This window comes from Phlebotomus papatasi, chromosome 3 (assembly GCF_024763615.1).
Source record: "Phlebotomus papatasi isolate M1 chromosome 3, Ppap_2.1, whole genome shotgun sequence".
Classification (NCBI taxonomy): Eukaryota; Metazoa; Arthropoda; class Insecta; order Diptera; family Psychodidae; genus Phlebotomus; species Phlebotomus papatasi.
The window spans coordinates 73,400,078-73,419,733 of record NC_077224.1 but is presented as its reverse complement, the minus strand read 5'-3'; the positions used below and the strand labels follow the sequence as shown (position 1 = coordinate 73,419,733).

The 19,656-nt window shown below is 31.4% G+C and overlaps 1 protein-coding gene across 5 annotated transcripts in view; it reads right to left on the bottom strand.

Moving 5' to 3' along the window:
* Nucleotides 1-3,971: 3,971 nt before the first annotated feature.
* The window catches only part of LOC129807312 (reticulon-1-A), a 28,625-nt gene continuing 12,940 nt past the window's right edge, over nt 3,972-19,656 (bottom strand). For 3 of the 5 annotated variants that reach the window (XM_055856500.1, XM_055856502.1, XM_055856504.1), the window contains 4 exons: nt 10,696-10,903; nt 7,454-7,662; nt 7,287-7,392; nt 3,972-7,207 (listed from right to left, as the gene is read on the bottom strand). In XM_055856500.1, coding sequence (XP_055712475.1) covers nt 7,153-7,207; nt 7,287-7,392; nt 7,454-7,662; nt 10,696-10,903 — 578 coding nt within the window. In that variant the 3' untranslated portion in view covers nt 3,972-7,152. Of the gene's footprint in view, nt 7,208-7,286; nt 7,393-7,453; nt 7,663-10,695; nt 10,904-10,973; nt 14,187-16,892; nt 17,656-19,656 lie in introns of those variants that run through there. The other 2 variants (XM_055856501.1, XM_055856505.1) reach the window with 2 other exon arrangements.

Below are 19,656 nucleotides of genomic sequence, written 5' to 3'. Positions count from 1 at the left end.
AAAATTTTCAAGCCAGATATATTTTTAGAAGCTTTTCGAGGTAACAAGGTGATTGCCTTATCTCCCGAAAGCTTTAGTGCATTAGTTCAAAATTATAAAGATCAAAGTACCGAACAAGCTATAAGTTTTCTTGAAACTTTTGATGCGACAATCCTTGACGAAAAAATTAAAAACAATGACGTAGGCTTTTTAGAAAAATTCTACAATGCTTTCATAAAGTACGGAGTTTCCGAAAAAGAAGTTTTTCGAAAAATTCTGACTTATATCGAAAGGACCAAAAGTACTCATTGACAAATCGATAGCCTTATAATCAGGCAAAATAAAAATCGTTTGCGAACAAAGAAGGACGTTTCAATTTACAATTGGTATTTCGAAAAGCTTCTCGCCATTTCCGAAAATCCATTAACGGACTTCTCCAAAGAACTTCCTAAAATGCGTAACTTCAAAATATTCAGAGAGTGGTATTTTTTATTTTTTTGAATTTTTTTTCTAAAGACAAAGTAAAATCTAGAATGGATTGAAAAGGTCTGTTTAGTTCTAGAAGAGGAACGAGTTTATCATTTCCTTTCGATTTTTGATGAATTCGAAGATCTCAGCGAGCATGAAAAGCATCCTAGAAGTATTACTTCGAGATGCATTAGGATTTTGCAAGAAAACAATCACGATTTCATCATGTCAGACAATCATTCTATACTCTATTACATTTGGGTCGAAAAGAAAAAATATCTCTTCCGAGATTTTTTACAAGTTTTACCCAAAGACGATGTTAGGAAACTTACAAAAAGTCCTCACTTTGGAGGAATGTCTCTATTAGAATATTTTCATTTGGAAAACAATAGAGCTTTCATGATCCATTCTTACATAAAATATGTTTATGAAAATTACCGTGAAGATGAACTTCTGAAATACATTTCTAACTACAACGTTAATGATAAATAATAATATCAAAAGAGAAAGATATAACTATTTGCTCATAATTTAGCTGGTTTTTTGGGGGATGATTCGAAAATTAAAACTTTGAAGAGATTTGTTGAAAAATGTTGCAAAAATGCAATGAGTAATGAAGCAAAAGCTTAATTTGAAAATTAATTTTCTTCTCAACATCGCAAAATTAATCCTTGATGGAAATACAGAAGCTGTGTATGATATTATTTTTCAATTTCTGAAGAATTGGAGAAATTTAGAGAGCTCCTGGGAGTGCTTGCTTTTAGAACAAGTTTCACAAACTGGCCATGATGGCAATACACCTCTGCATATTTGTGCTATATCAGGGAATAAGGAATTCTTCCAAATATTTACCAAGTTCTTTAATTCAACAAAAGTTTTGTAAATTATGGCAATTCAAAATAGATACAATCAGAACTTTTTTCACTGCATCGGAAAGAATGAAACATCTGAAAATTTCAAAACTTTCGATGAATTTGTAAAAAAGTTCACCAGAAATATCCAGGATAGCATGAAACTCTTCCAGCTATTTCGACAACAGAATATCAGAGGTAGAACCCCTCTTCATTGCGAAGATTCAATTGGATTCTTATCGTCAATTCTTCACAACGACATTGTGTTTCTATTAACTATTGAAGATGTAGAGAAAAACAACATTCTTCATCATATAGCAAGGAACTACAATGAGCATTGCTACTCTTTCGAAGAGCTTACTGAAAAGCTCAATGTGTTACAGATTCAAATCGTGAAAAAAGCTTTAGTGACTAAAAATTGTGATTATGAAACACCATTTGAAGTTTGCCAACAATTTTGTTCCGAAAAATTGGTAGAAGAATTTTCGAAAATTTTAAATAACAGGAGATCTTGAAAGTTTTACGACAATTTTCAAAAATGCAATATATCAGTTTCAATAACTCTAGCGATAATAAGCGCCTTTATTTGACTAAATTAATCAATTAAACAAACTTTTCCCTGTCCCTTAAAGCTTTTATTTCATAAATTTTTATTGAATAAATTTTGTGCGCCATGTCGTTTGTTTTGTTTTGAATTACAGTAGACGCTCCCAAATACGGGCATTTGGGACCGAAATGTCAACCGAATTAGAGAGAAATTCGGGCAGCAAATTGTTTGAAATGCAACGATTTTTTGTTCATCTGCATATACTAATATTGAGTTTATGTGCTCATTGCTATTATAAATTTCATAAAAACCTCTTAATAATGCAAAATCACATCAAAGCTAAGACAAATCATGAAAAATTTGAGCATATTTTTGCTTCGAGAATAAACAAATGTGAAAATGACAACAAACTTTTTTCGAATTTAACTGCCACCCGAATTACAAAGTAGACCGATCTTAAAAGAGCCAAATTAGCGAGAGTCTACTGTAATGACAGATGGACAGGAATTTTTTCTTACTTTTTTTCTCCCAAATATTGAATTGATTTAATATAGCATTATTCGCACTGTGCTTGGATATTTGGAAGAGTTTGTGAACGTTTTAATGAGAAATATTACATTTTTGGTGCAAATTACAAGCCACGCAAACGAGCAAAAGGAGTCACGGCAAATGCTGATTAGAGAAAAATTTGTATGAAAATTTGTCGTAACTTTCCCAAAAATGAATAAATTACGACACACTCTGATTAATTTTTATGAGCACTTACGATAATTTTTGTTTAAAATAATTTTTAATGGGCTTATACAGTAGAGCCCCGCTATAGGCCATATTTGGTTCCAGATTTGACACTTGGGTCGCACTATATAGTCCAGAGGTGTGCAAAAACCATTGAAACCGAATAAACGTCAAAATAAGTTTGTTCTGTTGACGTTTTGACCCTTGATGTACATGTTTCTTTTGACGTTAATTCTGTTTCAACGGTTCTTGCACGTCTCTGATATAGTCCATGTTATTTTTTAAAATTATCAAGAACTTTTAGTATTCAAATTGCTCGACGGTTTCCACTTTCTTTGCGATTGTGGTACTTGTCCTCGTTCTCTTCATTATGGATCACAATTATCACAACTACTCAATAAAGTTTGCCAAAAATATTAAAATAATTATGACAACATTACTTGTCGCGTACTAAAAAATCATAATCTAACTTGAAATCAGTGTTTTGAAATCAACGGTTGATACATTTTTTACTATTATAGAGCGATGGCCTATAGCAGGGCTCTACTGTAATTTTAATTAAATTGCAATTCAAACTTTCTGCAATCCTGAAACTCCACAAAACTACACAAAAATTCTCTTTTTGCAACAAAAACGTTTACACACTGTTGTTAACATTGTTGGCGATTGAAGTGTCAAGAATACCGAAATTCGAAATGGGAGTATAATTACCATTAAAGCGGCGAGTACGTGAACTTCCACTTTAGGCTACTGGTCTAGATTTTCGAATAGGTTTGGCTTGATTTTGGAGTGACTTTTGTCTCTTCGAAAGGTTATTACTGAACGGAGCCAATTTACAGTGGACTCTCGCTAATTCGGCTTTTTTAATATCGGGCTACTTTTTAATTCGGGCAGCAGTTAAATTCGAAAATAGTTTGTTGACATTTTTCAAGTTCGATTATGATTATCAAATGAAGCAAATATGCTCAAATTTGTCTTAGTTTTGATGTGATTTTGCATTAATAAGTGGTTTTCATGCAATTTATAATATCAATGAGCATGGAAACTCAATATGAGTATGCAAATGAACAAAAAATCGTTACATTTCAAACAAATTGACGCCCGAATTTCTCTCTAATCCGGTTGACATTTCGGTCCCAAATGCCCGAATTTGAGAGAGTCTACTGTACTTTTGCGATTTTATAAATGTTGTTTTCCGCAATTTCAGACTATTGAGCCATTTTGTCTTGGTCAATAAAACCACCTCAGTATGTCATATCATACACTTCAGCTTGTTTTGTTTCGAAATTATATGGTTATGATTCAAAGCGAATGGAATTGCCGCAATGAAGTTGTAGAGCACCACCCAACGTAGCAGTTCAATATACCGGGAAAAAAGACTACAAAGGCTATTTTATTTAAGAAGCCAACTGTTAATAAATTTTATTAAATAAAATGTGGTATTACACTTGTTTTTTGTTTTGTTTTTTTTTTACCATAATTCTTCTCGTCACTCTCATCCACAAAAAATGATTCTAATCATGCGAAATGTCAAATTTTTTCCGCATTTTCTATTCTTTCCTTAAATCTCACTGTAAGACGAAAAAGTTCACATCGATCTGCAGCTAATACATTGCAAAAGAAATTCCATGCAAAAATCTATCAAATTTTTTTTCATTCTTTAAAAAATATGCTTTATGTTTTCGTTTAATTCAAACTGTCTATCTCGAGACAAGAACCTTAACCCAATTCTTTATTTTTTTTAGCCAATTTATCAAATTTTTTTCTCCTTCATAAAACTTTTTAAAATTTTCTTGAGATAAGAGAGAATAAAAATAAGAAATCTTATCAATGTTGTTGTTTTTCTCTCTTTTTCTCTTTTTCTCTGTGAATTAATGAGGAAAATCTCTCATGTTTCCATTTCTGCTTTTCTGTTTTTCTCCATAACACACAAATTACAGTAATAAGTTCTTAAGTATGCCTTTTTTTTTAATCATTAAGCTTATGTTTTTCATTCTCTTAATTACTCTATATACTTTTATAGTAATAATTTTTACGCTTGGTCACATTTCAATTAGCTGATTAAGATTTTTCTTTCTTTCATCATTCTTATGCAATGTTTGAGATGATAATTTATTTTTTTTCTTCTTTTTGAGTTTCATCGACACACCCACAGATTTTTCTTTTTAAATTTCTTTTAAATAACCAATTTCTATACAATTTTTCCTTTTATGTTTAAGCTTTTTCCACGCAGATTTTCTTCACAATTAAATTATTTTTCTTTTTCTTTTATTTCTTAGTACGGATTGAGATTCGGGCAAATATTTCTAACAATTTCCATGCTGGAAAAACTTTTGTTGTTTTTTTTTTGGGAGGATAAAAAGCTCCTCCAGACATGGATGAGAAATATTATTATTTTATTTTTTAAAAAACTTTCACAAAAATAAAAGAGATAAAAACTAAAAAATCATTTTTATTCATTTTATAAACATCTAACGTTGATTTTACGGTAGCTTTAATATTTTTTTTCTTCACTTCAATAAACTTCCTTATTTAAGAAAAAAATTATCAATATTACACTCACTTATAGTAATTTAATAAATTTATATTATGTGTGTGTATTGTTTTTTTTTTAATAAAAAGGCATTGTATTTCTTTCTCACGAAGTTTTGTGGTTTGCTTGTTTTTTTTTTAAATCTTTGTGGGCAAAACCAAAATATAAAAATGTGTTGAAGTACGAAAGAATATTAATATCGATTCTTTCTTCGGGTGGTTAATCATTTCATTGAAGAGTCACATTTATTTTTCATATAATTCCTTAATACGTGTGATTATTGTTTGTTTTTATAACATCTAAGAAAGAATTTTAAAATTCTTCCTTCTGCGATCCATTTAGAAATTATTTTTTATATATATTTCCTTTTTTTATAAAAGTGCAGTGAAACACGTAAAAATTATAGTGGAACTTTTTCTAAATCTGAGAGAAAATGTCAGATTTGACATGTGTCAAATTCATAAAGAAAGTCCTGTCAATTTTGGCTACCAGAAATTTGTCCTTTAGATTGAGAATCTATGTAACTTAACGCAGGTATTTTTATAAAACCTGCTTAAAGTGTACCTGAATATTAATGAAATAGCTCTTTAGTACTCCTAAGTGTACTAAAAGTACTAAACCTTCATTGAAGCACACTTGGACTTTTCCTGGTAGACCACTTTTATTAATGTTGAATATGTTTGACAACATCATTTACTATATTTGTTTAGTACTAATTTTTAGTACAACTGAATAATCAACGGTCAATAACAAAATAAAAAGAGATTCTGCTAAAATCAATTGAAAAATCTGTTTATTTTCTTATTAGAAGATTATGAAACTGGGTTTTTAGTACTTTCACGACTTCCACAAACAAAATATGCTATGTACTAAATAGACCAATTAAATTCGTTCCTAATGGAGATTTGAATTCCTATGGAACAGGAAATCTATCACCTATTTGGATGAAATTTTAATATCTATCGGTTCGATTTAATTGATACCCCAGAGATTTTTGGTCTAAAACCAAAATTAGTACAAAAATTTTTCACTTCTATAATGTTCTATTGGCCAGGAAAAATATAAAGTCATTCATTTGGCAATGAATAACATTAAGGATAATATTTTTTGTAACATGTTTTAATCTTTTAGTACTCACAATTTTTTTCCCACGTAGTACTAAAAAAAATCCCAAACTTTTTCTCCCAGAGTTAGGCAATTCCCACCAAAGCAACACGAGCAACACTCTCAATGAAATGTCTATAAGTTTTTTTTACTCTTAATATATCTTTTGTGAGAGATGATACGTTGTATAAAAGAAATCACCCAAATAACAGAAAAGTTTACTTTTTTATCTTTATCTACTGCAAATGTAACTTTAGAGTCCTAGAAAAAGAAGATATGAAGGAAAAAGGAGGACAAAAATACTAGAAAAAAATTATATTTACAAATTTATCTCTCGGTAAATATTTCTTTTTCGCTTTCAAGAAAGTTTTTCTTCATCATTTTATTGTATATTTACAATTAATATCAGTTATAATTTTTTTCATCTTCAATTACAATTACTATTAAAATGTGAGTCGACTTTGTAACATAAATATATTTCAATTAATTTAATTTATATACCATAAATATTTTTACTTTTACTGTTTTTTTTTTATTCTTCATTATATATTTCTCAAGATTTATGTTTTTTTTTCTGATAAATTTAAGAATCTCCCTAAGAATTTATTCCGTATCTGATATTATATGATTTCTATAAGATGCTCTCTAACAATTAAATTTTCATACTAACAAAAAAATCGTTACTTCAAAAATTTATAATGACTTCAAAAATGAAATTTTCGCAACAGTGAATTTTTATTCGGAGAAATACCAGCAAATATTTCTCTCAGTGTTTCGCGCTTTTTACCAGTTTTCTAAACAAACAAAAAATACGTCAGAATAATTATGGTGTATATTCTTTTCATCGTGACTTCTCTTGAGAAAAGCAAAGACGCGAGAGATTGTTTTTTTCTTTTGTTTTTTTTTTTTTAAAAGAAATTGCATTGATATATCTTTTACTTATCTTTATCACTCTCAGTTTTCTTGCCAATCGGGACAGCTGCCTTAGCCCTTTTTTGTTGAAAGAAACAATCGACAATGTGTTTTTTAGAACAAATCATAAGTTAAGAAAAAAAATTTTAGTACTCACTTGTCGGTGATTTCTATCACTTTACTCCTGACTAGATCCAGATAAGCGTCAATAGATTGCTTGTTGTTTTCATAAACTTTCGGCAGAGTGAACAATGCCACAAAAGCTGCAAAAAAGAAAAGTTTTTAGTACAGAGTACTAAAAAAAATTTAGTACAACACTCTTACAGATGATCACAATGGACATTCCATTGAACCAGGATCCAACGTAAGTAAGACACCAGAGAAGCAGAGCAAACTTAATCGAATCCACGAGATCTTCAACCAGGAAGAGGCGACGGAGTTCCACAATCACTGAATTCACATGCGTCACACCTACATTAACAGCCTGCTGAACCTTGTCCTGTGGCAGAGTCAGGTCGGTTTCTAAGAAGTTCCTTTAAAGTTTAAATAAAAAAAGAGATATTGCACTTTCGGACTTCAAAAGAGGTTCAAAGGCGTCAAATGTGTTTTTAGTACAAAAATTTAGAATAAGGTATTGAAGAATCAAAAGAATCAGTTAAAAATTATCCCTCAATTTAAATATTTATACGATTACAATGTGATTTTTTTTATGGAGATTGGTTCAAATTTAGTACATAGTACTTTAACTTTTTAGAACATGTTAAGTTCATCACAGTACCGCAGGTGGCATTATCATGGAGTATTCAAACTTTCCAATTGACTTGAAGTGATTTACATTTTTAAGTCGCCTATTGCGCGATGTATGCACGCCACTAAAAAAGGCAAACTTTACGTGTACTAAAAAGTACTAAATAAAGGAACCCGTGATAATCTCACAGAGAAATCCATAACACAAGACAGCGAGAGCGTTCTAAAGCAAAAATTAGAGGAATATCAATAATTTACAGTGCAGGCAGAGACCCCAAATCTCATGTCCTGTAATTTCCTACATCAATTAAGAAAGCTGAAAAATTCTAGATTTAATCACTGAGGAAAGATTGGCCTCCGAGCCGAAAGCTGAGAGAAAAATTAACTTTTCTAAGTTTCTCCATCTCCCGATGTTTACTGGGTCCTTACCAACAATATCACTCGTTGGAAAATACTTAAAAATGTTATGTGGTTTTGAGAGGTTTTAGAATACCGAAGTCTAAAACCATTTTAAAACCGAAAAATATCTTTAACTTTCAGGCTATTTAAGTTTTTTTAAAATTAAATTTAGAGTTACTTTGAAGAATACGCTCAAATCTAAAGAATTTAAAGGAAAATTTCATTTCATTCCAGGAACTAATTTTTAGTACAGTTTAGAACAATTTCCCTTTTCCAATGAGAGGTTATGTTGATTTGTCCATTCCTGTTCCATTACGGCGTTACTCATTTTTTAGCACATGACTGTTCTCAAGTGCTTCTGTATTATCGACTTTTCTTTGTGTTGGTTTCTGTCTCGACTATTTTACCCAGTCCTCGCTGTGTTCTAAAACCATCAAATAGTCGTGACAAGAACCAACACAAAGAAAAGACAATTATATAGAAGCACTTGAGAATAGCCATGTATTAAAAAAACAGCTTGAAGAAAAAGATTTCCTTTTTTCATTTTCCGTTGAAATAGTAGGGACAGTAGGGATATGTATACGAAAACTTGAAATTAAACATTGAACGACATTGGATGCAAACACAAGTAGATTTTGATTCTCCAATAGTGTCTTGGATAAAAGGTAAATGAAACTCTCTTTGCACAAAAAATCGTTGATGTTCGAAGAATTCAAATTCAATTTCGAATTTTCATACTAAATTTTCGAACAAAGTGGGGAAAATTTATGAAATATTTCACTAAAAAGCTCGCAAAAGAGTTACTCAGTGATCATAGAGTGATTAAATAATGGGACAGAAACAATAAACTTTGTTGTTTTGTGTTTTTCCTCAGAACAAAGTGAAGATCAACACTTGGGCACTTCGAAATTCGAACAGAATGTACTTCAGCCATCTTGCTAATGTATCAAGAAGTAAGAATGTCTCTTTTTTGACTTTTTAAATAGATCTTCAAATTTTACAAGATCTACTTGTAAATGATAAGATTCTCTTACTCTAAGGTTAATTCGAAAAGTTTTAGGTTATATTAAGTCTAACCTAAAAAAAGAGAAAACATATTTTGCATGGTGTAAATAGGTTTTGTAGAGCAAATTTGATCAATAATTTACTAAAGACACGAAAAAATACCTTATCATAAAGTTCTTTTAACTTTTTAAATGTATGAAACTTTAACCTCAAAATTTCAACTGGTTCTTTTGTTGACTATTTGAATATGTTCTGGTGTATTTGGTATAATAAAAGTATTTAATCTTGCGTTAGAAGTGGTATTTTTTGTTTAATTTTTGAAACATTTCTGTTATGAGATGAGTTTCCTCATTGAGGTTAGGGCATTATAAGTCTAAATTTGTAGAATAACTTTACCAAATTGTATATTTAAGTTCATTTGGATGTGGTTTAATATTTCCAATAAACAATAACTTACACGTATCTGGTAGGCTTGTATAAATTCGTTAGAAATTCTTCTTCTTTTTTTATACATTTTCCTTGAACGAATAATTCACTTCAAAAATGTAAGGTTATTGTAAACCTAACCTCAAAATCTGTGAATTCATATTCAATTAGAAAGTATGTCTAATCTAATCTAAAAAATTCTCACATATAAAAGTTCACTACAAATTCGTTCCTGCAGCAATTTCTGTAATTTCATCATAACAATGAATTCCTTTAAAATGTGAGGTTATGATAAACTTAACCTTAAAATCTGCAAACATTATAAATTATATGTCCGCAATTTTTCTAATCAAAATTTTCAATATCGCAAATTCAATACTGACAAATATTCCGTAATTTTGTCAAAGCACTTATTTGCTTTTCCAATGGGAGGATTTGGTGGACCAAACCTCAACATTTGCTAACACTATTTTTTTTTACTAGAAAATATGTAAAATTTCTGAAATTAAAATTTTCTTCACAAATCAATTTCTGAAGAATAAATTTACAATTTTACCAAAGTGATTAATTTCTTAAAAATATAAGGTTATGGTCGTCTTAACCTAAAAATCTAAGAACAAATTTTGAATTGCAATATGTTAAAAATTTCCAGTAACTTCTTATCGATGTACGCTGAACATAAAGCTTATGAAAATAACTTCTATGCTAAATATGGAAGTGATGGACAGATGTCCTGATTTTCTTTTCAATTTCGACATGACATAACCTCATTTTTCAAAATAACTTTTGGAAAATTAAGGCCAAGTAAATTAAAATGATCACCAATTTCCTATTTTCTCAACAATATTTTTGTCTCAGTGAACGTGACTTTTCTTTGTCATTGAGTGGCTTCTGGTCGCTTCATTGATCAACATTGTAATAATAATGATGCAAATGCGTAGCTCTTTTACAAGAACAGCTGAAAATTTTTTTTTTGTATCGAAACTTACTTGAAGGGATGTCCTTCTGATGTCTTCTGAACGGCTTGCAGGACATTCTTGTAGATTGTGAAGACAATGGTGCCCAGGAGAATGGTCAGCGAAAGGTAGGCGAAGACACTGATAACAGAGAAGCAGACCATGGCCAGAAGAACAGCCAATCCGGCTCCGAAGACAGCACCAGACTTCTTCGGATCACGCCAGTAAATCAGGGATTCCACTGCAAGAAACAAGGAAAAGATGTTCTTAAGCACGTGAGAAAACCCATTTCAAACAAAATTTAAAATCACTTTTAGGAGATTTTTCCAATATTGTTCCGGGTCACAAAATTTTCCTCAAATGCCAAGAGAAAATGTTGATCTTGTGCGCAGGACAGTAATAGTTTTTCCGTCTGAATTTGTGTCAAAAAATTCACTTTCAAATACAGTATAATATTTTTCACCGAAAAGAAAAACACCAAAAAATGACGAAAGAAGATGAATTTGTGCTATATTCTCTCTCAAGGCACTTTTTTATGCGAAAATTTTCAATTTAATTGTCTTCTCTCCGAAAGAAAAATAATTCTTTTGGGTGGATTTTCTCACTCTCACAGAATCCACCAAAGAAAAACTCTATCTCTCACCAAAACGATATTATGTCACAAGAGAAAATTTATTGGAAACTGTATGGGAATCTTTTATTTTTTTATTATTATTCTTATCCCGCGTGAAAGAGAGAAAACTAATTTTCACACACGCAGATAAATATTTAACTGTTGAAAATTCATCATTTTGCACAAGAGAAGGTGTATTTGTGGCAACTTTCAAAGAGTTTTGCCATTCAGGCAACATTTTACGGAAAATTCTCCCAAAATCTCTCTCGTCTCAACCACCAGGAAAATGCCAGTCTTTCTCTCTCACACACGCATTTTCCTAAGTGTATGCTCTTGTGAATAAAAATAAATTTTACCCCCCTCAAACTCTTCTTTGGTTGATCTTTCAATTCTCAAAAGCAAAAGACTTTACACAGTGTTCAAATTTGTCTCATTGTGGTGGAAATTTGTGTGAAATATCAGACATTTTTGATTCAAATACTCGAAGAAAAATTAAGAAAACTCTCTCTGAATTCACTCTCTTTTACATTTTTCCACTCTTTGACTTTATTTTTGTCTGTCTCTAATTTATGAACTTTCTAACGCAAGTGTGAAAAAATTGGATTGCAAAATTCCTTTTATTTGTAACACTTTTTTTTTGTCTTTTCTTGGGATGAACAGTAAACAGAATTAAGGGTTTACTACCGCGTTATAAATATTAAAAATAATTGTTTTTAACAAAAAAAAAAGAAAAAAAAAGAATTGATTGAATGTCTTCGAAAGTACAGTAGAGCCTCGTTATAGTCCATATTTGGTTCCAGATTTGACATTTGGGTCGCACTAAAAAATGACATTTAAAATTATCAACGACTTTTAGTATTGAAATTGCTCGACGACTTCCACTTTCTTTGCGATTGTGGTACTTGTCCTCGCTTTCTTCATTATGGATCACAATTATCACAACTACTCAATAAAATTTGCCAAAAATATTAAAATAATTATGACAACATTGCATGTCGCGTACTAAAAAAAACATAACCTAACTTAAAATCAGTGTTTTGAAATCAACGGTTGATAAATTGTGGACTATAGAGCGATGGCCTATGGAATACTCTACAGTATTCCAGTTCAGCTCTTTCCATCAGGAATTAAAAAAAACGTTGAATTTTGAATTTAAATTAATTTAACGGAAAATATAGTTGAGAAACTAAATTTTAACCAAATTATAAACATTGCCAAGACGATCAAGACAATGATATAAATGAAAATCCACAAGATACGTAAACTACCTTTGAGAGAACAAAGTACTAATAAGGATTATAACATTAATTGGGACAAAGTCCATAAAAGTGAAAGAAGTTCTGTCAGAAATTGACGTTGGATATGTCATTAACTACTTAACACAATTTCAAATCGTACAAAAAAAAACCAGAAACAGCCGCCATGTTTAGAACTTTGGGTAGCAAAGTATAATTGCAATAAAATGACTTTCATAGAGTAGGAATCTGTGATAGGAGTATGCAATGAAACAAAGAATGATCAATTAAAAAATATTGTTCCTAATGGTCACACAGCACACCTTTTAGATCCGGAAAATTTCATAAAGTCACAATCCACATTCCTTTCTTCCCCAAAACTTCTCTATTTACCTATCCTACTCTTTCGCACCCTTCTTCTTCTTTTAAACATCAATTTGTGATTACAGATGACATGTACTAGGGTGTGGTACAAGTTGGACAATGGTACAAGTTGAACAGGGATTTTCTTCTTAATAAATTTAGTAATTCATTTTTATTTGTGTATTTTCAATTCGTAATTTTTATAATTTGGTTCCTTGTGCTTAAAAAGATTTAGTACTGTATTTATCAAGAAAAAATCCCTGTCCAACTGCCGACAAATTGTCCAACTTGTACCCACTTTACCCTATTTAGTTCAACCCACGTTAGTGTTCACTTATGTGAATATTTTTAGATAGAAAAGGATGGGAAATTTAATTATATGAAATTTTACCGATGTGCCAGAGGCATAAGGAACACATGAATTTTATTGGGAAAAATCAGTGATAACCCTAGATAAACTTATGGTAACAGAGTTATTGTAACTCAGAACGCGGTAAAATTCAATTGAGTTAAATTTTGGGGGTAAAAATCGCGTCGAGCCAATTTTATCCATTTCGACCGACTACAACAGTTAACTCGACGCGATTCTTTACACTCAAAATTCAAATCAAAATCGAATTTTTACGCATTCCGAGTTGCATGTATTTTGAGGTCACCTGTTAAGAATCTTAGCTACCATAAGCTTATCAGGGCTTATCACTGGTCGTTTTCCATTTTAAATAGCTGGAGTACAGAAGACCAACAAGAGAAAAAGAAAGTTCAGTAAAATCGATTAATAGGGTAAGTGCTCATAATTTTGGACAGTTTCTTATTTTGGACACTTTGAGGATAACATTGGACACTAAAAATAAATTGATTAAAATGATGGATTTTTATTCCAATATTTGATGAAAAATGAATTCTATCTAAATATTTGTTCTTTTTGGAAGATTTTAACACTAAATACGTTAAATTTTGAATATGATTTGAGTTAAAATTGCTTTGTTGAAAATTCAGTGTGAGCAATTGCTTACGAGAAATATGACAGAACTTCGTGGCTTACTTCAGTCTTATTTAGTTTTGGTGAAGTACTAACAAAGTTTGTTCGCTGTTTTTGAGTGATATTATTGAATATTCATTGAATATTGTGTTGATTCACGTTACTGATGATTTGTACATTTGACCTGAAGTGAGATTTGCCTTTTGAATTATATTTTTCGTGTGAAAAATGGGAAATTTTTTAAGACATTCACCAGTGAGGTGATGATTCTTATTTTGGACAGGTGTTTTTCTCACGAAATTTCGTGAAGTTTTAGCTTTTGTGATGACTAGGTTGGACAAATGCCTGGAGAAACAAAGGAGCATCATCTCTACGAAAGAGATGTAGCGAGAAATGCCTTGAAAGGCTCCCGGAAAGGTCAGGGAATGAGCGAATCCGCACGTACTTGGAGCACCGAAGTCAACTCACTTTAATGAATGATATGGAAAGTTTCCGGGCTTCTGTGACATTCCACGTTTCCCTTACATGGCCAGGAAGAGGACTTGGTAAGATTGGTTCATGAAATGAAGAACAATGGGCATCCTGTTGAGGCGGATTATCTGTCCAAATTTACAGACAAGTTGTAAAAATTAATAACCAGGTTGTCCAAAATAAGAGTCAAATTCACCTCTACATATCAATTCATTTTTAAACGTATTAAAACTAATTTTAGTAAAAATGAGATGATAAATAGCTTGCCAAGTTTCTAAACAATCCTTCTGAAAAGAGAGTAACAAAAAAGTCAATTAGTATTGAAAATATCGCACTTCAAACTTGGGATATCGATGCTTATATGCAGACTGTCCAAAGTTATAAGCACTTCCCCTATTCAGTTTGAATAAAATTTCTCTAAAACTTTGATATTTAAATTCATCAAACTTCACATTAATTAAGCCTTTAATAGAAATGTCAAACTTTTCAAGTTGTCTTTGCCGGTAATGTGTAAGGTTTACTTTTAACACTGATATAATTTTATTGTGAACTTGTATTATATAAGAAGTTATTAGACGTTCAAACACCATTCTAAAATTATAACATTAAATTATTTATTGCAAAATTGTCAAACTTGTTATATAAACTATTAAACTAAAATAAAACAAAAATATAAAGATCATTAATTGTCTGATAATATACTTTATTATTTATTTTATTAAACAAAATAATTTTGACATTTCAGTGACACGACACGTTTTATCGAAAAACAAGAAATGAGAAAGAAGAATAAGAACACTATCAGTAAAAGATTGTTGTAAAAAGCTCGTTAAATTTTAGTTGGGATACAATGATTCGATCAAAATCGATTAGTATCTTGTTTTTCGGCAATATTTTTCAATTTAAAATTACATTCTCGGTTATAACGACTGTGTAGCGGTCATTGCTCGAAATTTTATTAATAATGACATTCTATATCGACCGATCAGAATAAGAAACGAACAACTCGCAGTAGGTAAATTTTACAGGAGAGCGATTTGAAGCTGAGATTTTATATGCAGATTATAGGATTTTAGAGATTTAAAATCACTATAACTTTGAAAATAACTATCTTTAGAGTATAATATTCACAGGGAATGTAGAGGGTATAAAAAAAAGTATCGAAAAAGCGAATAAAACATTTTTGTAAAAAAATTGAGTTGTTCGACTTATGTCCTGAGCGGTCGATATGTTGTGCTGTCTACTGCCAACCGTTAACAAAATAATAATTTATCCATGTGTCAAATTGTGGCGATATCGAAAAGAAAACGATACACAGAATGAATAATCCTTCGAAATGTCCTCAAAACAATTACTCAAGGTTAGGAACGAGCTGGAAGACAACTGACCGACATATCGATCAAAAAATCCTTGTTAAAAGTTTTCATTTAGAACACTCAATGATTTTTGTAGTAAAAACTCTCCAGTAGAGATTGTCGCACATTTAAAAATTAAGTATGTAATCCTTTTTATACAATCTCTTTTATAAAAAAAAATCAAATTCAAATTGTCGTAACGAAAAAACCGTTGATTAAAAATCCGTTATGTCAACCAAAATTCCCATTTGATTTTTATTTCTCAGATAATATAAATGAAATTGATTGGAAAACTCATTTAATTTCCGTCTCTTATCTCCGTTTGTCTGCTTCACTTATTTCATAACATACAAAATGCACTTATGTGGAATATCTGAGATTTCTTCCACCAGCCCAAAAAAAAAAAATTAAACGATTCATCAGCAAAAAGTGCTGATAGAGCATCAAAAATGATATATCGCGATTAATTATGAATGGAAAAAATGTGCAAAAAATAAAAAATTGAAATATGTATCTTCCAGCGAGGCATGAAAGCGTGTTCGAGAGAGAGAAGAAACTGTCCACGTGTCTTACTCGCGAAGTTTTTCTCAAGACTGCCAGAATCGATGAAAAAGAGTCTTTACAAAAAAGGACTTTTACCGTGGATGAAAATGATCGTGAATGAAATGAATTTCCAGGGAAGTCTCTCATGCATTTTTCACCCCATGGGAGCTCTTAAATAATTCTCCTGGACAATCAATTATGCAGACAGAGTGGAAAAAGCGCCACGAAGTCGTTGCTTTATGAAGGAAATCCAATCGATTTTTTCAACCAACTAAAAGTCAGCTTTATTGGATGAAAAATGTTCTGGATGGAGACAATTTTGTGCGTGTTTGCAGATATTTAGCCACTAATTTTTCTTCTTTTTTTAATTCTCCATTCATGGGGACGTTGTTGGAAAAAGTTTTGAGAGAGAGTGAATGGAAAAGGCACAAGACAAAATATATGACACGTTTGCAAATGAAATGGCACTAACACAGAGAACAAAAAAACCACATTTCTTAGTTGATTTTCACATAAATTTTTCCAATATGCAAAATTTACGAGACAGAAATAATAATTTAAATTTATTTGCAGCACGATTTGCAAATTAATTTTCCAAATGATCCGATAAATTCAATAAAATTCTTTGCTATTTTACGCACTAAATAATAATTTTTAAAAAAAAATCATACTTGGACCACGTTCAGGCAGGTAATTCTTGTGATTTCCATTGGAATATCTAACTTTATCATTTTTTCGCACCATTTTAATATTGTTCTAAATATTCAAAACACTTCTCTCGCGCAGCACTACTCAGAAGTACAAAAAGGTAATAAGAATTAAATCACTTGCAAGAATTGTGTCAAAATCACTCTAGTAGAAAAGTTGTGGGTTAAAATTATTGTAGCAACTTTGGTGCGCACGCCAATTGGAACAGCACGAAGATCTGTTGGTGTTTGTGTGGCCTTTTGGCAGCCAAAGAGAGCTTCCAGAAGAACAAGAAATATTAAGTTTGAAAAAAAAAAAACCGAGAAAAGACACCACGATGGCCACGAAGTACACGAAGACCGACTTTGGAGCACCAGCTGGAGCTGTTCGACAACTGATTGTTGTCTGCACCAATTTCCCGATCGTGGGGGCTTCGGCTCTTTCAGGCCAACACTTGAAGAGATCAACGCAATCGAGTGAATGGGGAATAGCAGCCGGTGATAGTCTTTCCAAGTTTAACTTTCATTGCGTATTTTTTTCTCCATTCATCGAGAGTGGGGCTTTTTTTTTTCTTCTGTCCCAGAGAGTGTTGTTGGACTACAGAAAGTGGGATTAAGTGTCCACACAAAATCCACCAACATGACAAATTATGACCGAGATGCGTTGGCAATTGCAGATACTGCGCTGGCAAATCAACAGTGCATTCAGCACTTTTTGGAGTTCACGGCCGACACAAGTCTCCAAGAGAGATCGGTCACGATCAAGGCGAGATAAGCATATTGAGTTGGTGTACATTTAAAAAAAAAATCAGATTTGACTGGCAAAACTTTTCTATCCTTCTGTTGGAGTCACGCATTTAAATACGTTAAATTTTTGAATTTAAATTGATATACTACGTCCGCTACGCAGATCTATCGACATTCTGTCAAAATGTCGGTCACTTTGACGTTTTTATCGGCAATGAAAAATGTCAGTATTCCTTCTATGCGCTAAAGTGATGTAGTTCTGTTACTGGGGTAGTGGTAAATAGGTTAGTTGTAAACACTGATTTTTATGTCTGCACACTGTGAGAAAGTTGAGTGTTACCAGTAGGGGAATTCTATAACAATATGACAATATCATATGACAAATTTTCGAAGTTAAATTCGGAAATAGGACAACATCAAAGGCCGGTAAGTATCATTAAGCCATTACAAGCAGCTCTATGAACAGCTCAACGATTGATATGAGTAACGTTTTTGAATAGTTCGGCCGATTTTAACACATAAAAAATTCAAATTTTGTCATATGACATTGTCATACTGTTACAGAATTCCTCTACACATTGCCACTCTGAATATAGATAGGGAAGTGAGTGTGTATGACAGCCTGCTGATGACAAAGTCACACTAACGCACATTTAATGAATTTTATCAAAATTTATTATCTTAAAGCATTATACATTTTAGATACAGTAGACTCTCGCAAATTCGGCTCTTTTAAGATCGGGCTACTTTTTAATTCGGGCAGTGGTTACATTTGAAAAAAAAATTGTTGTCATTTTTCAAGTTTGATTATGATTATCAAATGAAACAAATATGCTCAAATTTGGCATGGTTTGTCTTAGTTTTGATGTGATTTTGCATTATTGAGAGATTTTCATGCAATTTACGATACGTATCAGTGTGTAAACTCAATATCTATATCCACATGAATAAAAAATCGTTGCATTTCAAAAAGTTTGTCGCCCGAATTTCTGTCTAATTCGGCTGACATTTCGGTCCTATATGCCCGAATTTGAGAGAGTCTACTGTATGTTTTTTTGAATATTTAATCAATTAAATATTTTAAGCATTAGTTCAATTAAATTCTACTAGTAGATATTAAAAATTGATTAAACGCTCTAAAGGAACTGCAAAATGGAGACATTGAAAAACCTGAGTAGAGATGAAATCAAGTTTTATTTTAAAAAAAATATCGGCGATTTATGAAAATGGTAGGGTTTCTGTCTTTGTCAGAGTTTTTATCGTCCAAGCAGGAGTTCACATTTTTTGTGTAATTGCTTAAAAGCAAATTCGCCATCGGTCTTAAGGCCATCTTAAAAATATTTTCACTGAGAACTGCACATACTGAACATAATTCGTCAGTTAAATCAGCATTTGTCGTAACTTCCTTTTCACAGCTTTTCAGGAGACGAAATTTTCATTTCAGCTGTATTTTTCTTAAAAATGAGCCGGGAATGCGATACTTTTGAGTCAAAATAATAAAAATGCCACTAATAAACTCTAGGGTAAGTGCGCCAAATTTCGGCATAGTTGCATGCAAGCGTCAAAGTCTCAAGTTTGAAATGTAATATTTTAAATTCAAATTGATTTTTTTTATTCTTTCTTCTGAAAGAGTGTTGCTTGGAACCTTGTTAAGAGTTTACCGTCTTTATTTACTCTAAAATCATTCTTAATATATTTTAAAATGAATTAAAATGTAGACATAGCTTTGGTGCCCTATTTTGACCACCTTCATTCTCATAGTTCCTTTCCCTTCAGGAATTCTTCCAATGCCTTTTTAACGTCATCTCGTTTGTCGAAGCTACATTTTTTGTTATGCTTTTGCATTGTATAAACTCTAGAGTACGTAAAATCTAAAAGTTCATGGAAATTCGAGGAACAAAAAAGGTGGCAGAAATTGCAAGCTGGCCGGAATTTGGCAAACTTACCCTAAGTTAACTTGAGAAAATCTTTATAAAATGATTTAAAAGCAGAGATATTGAGA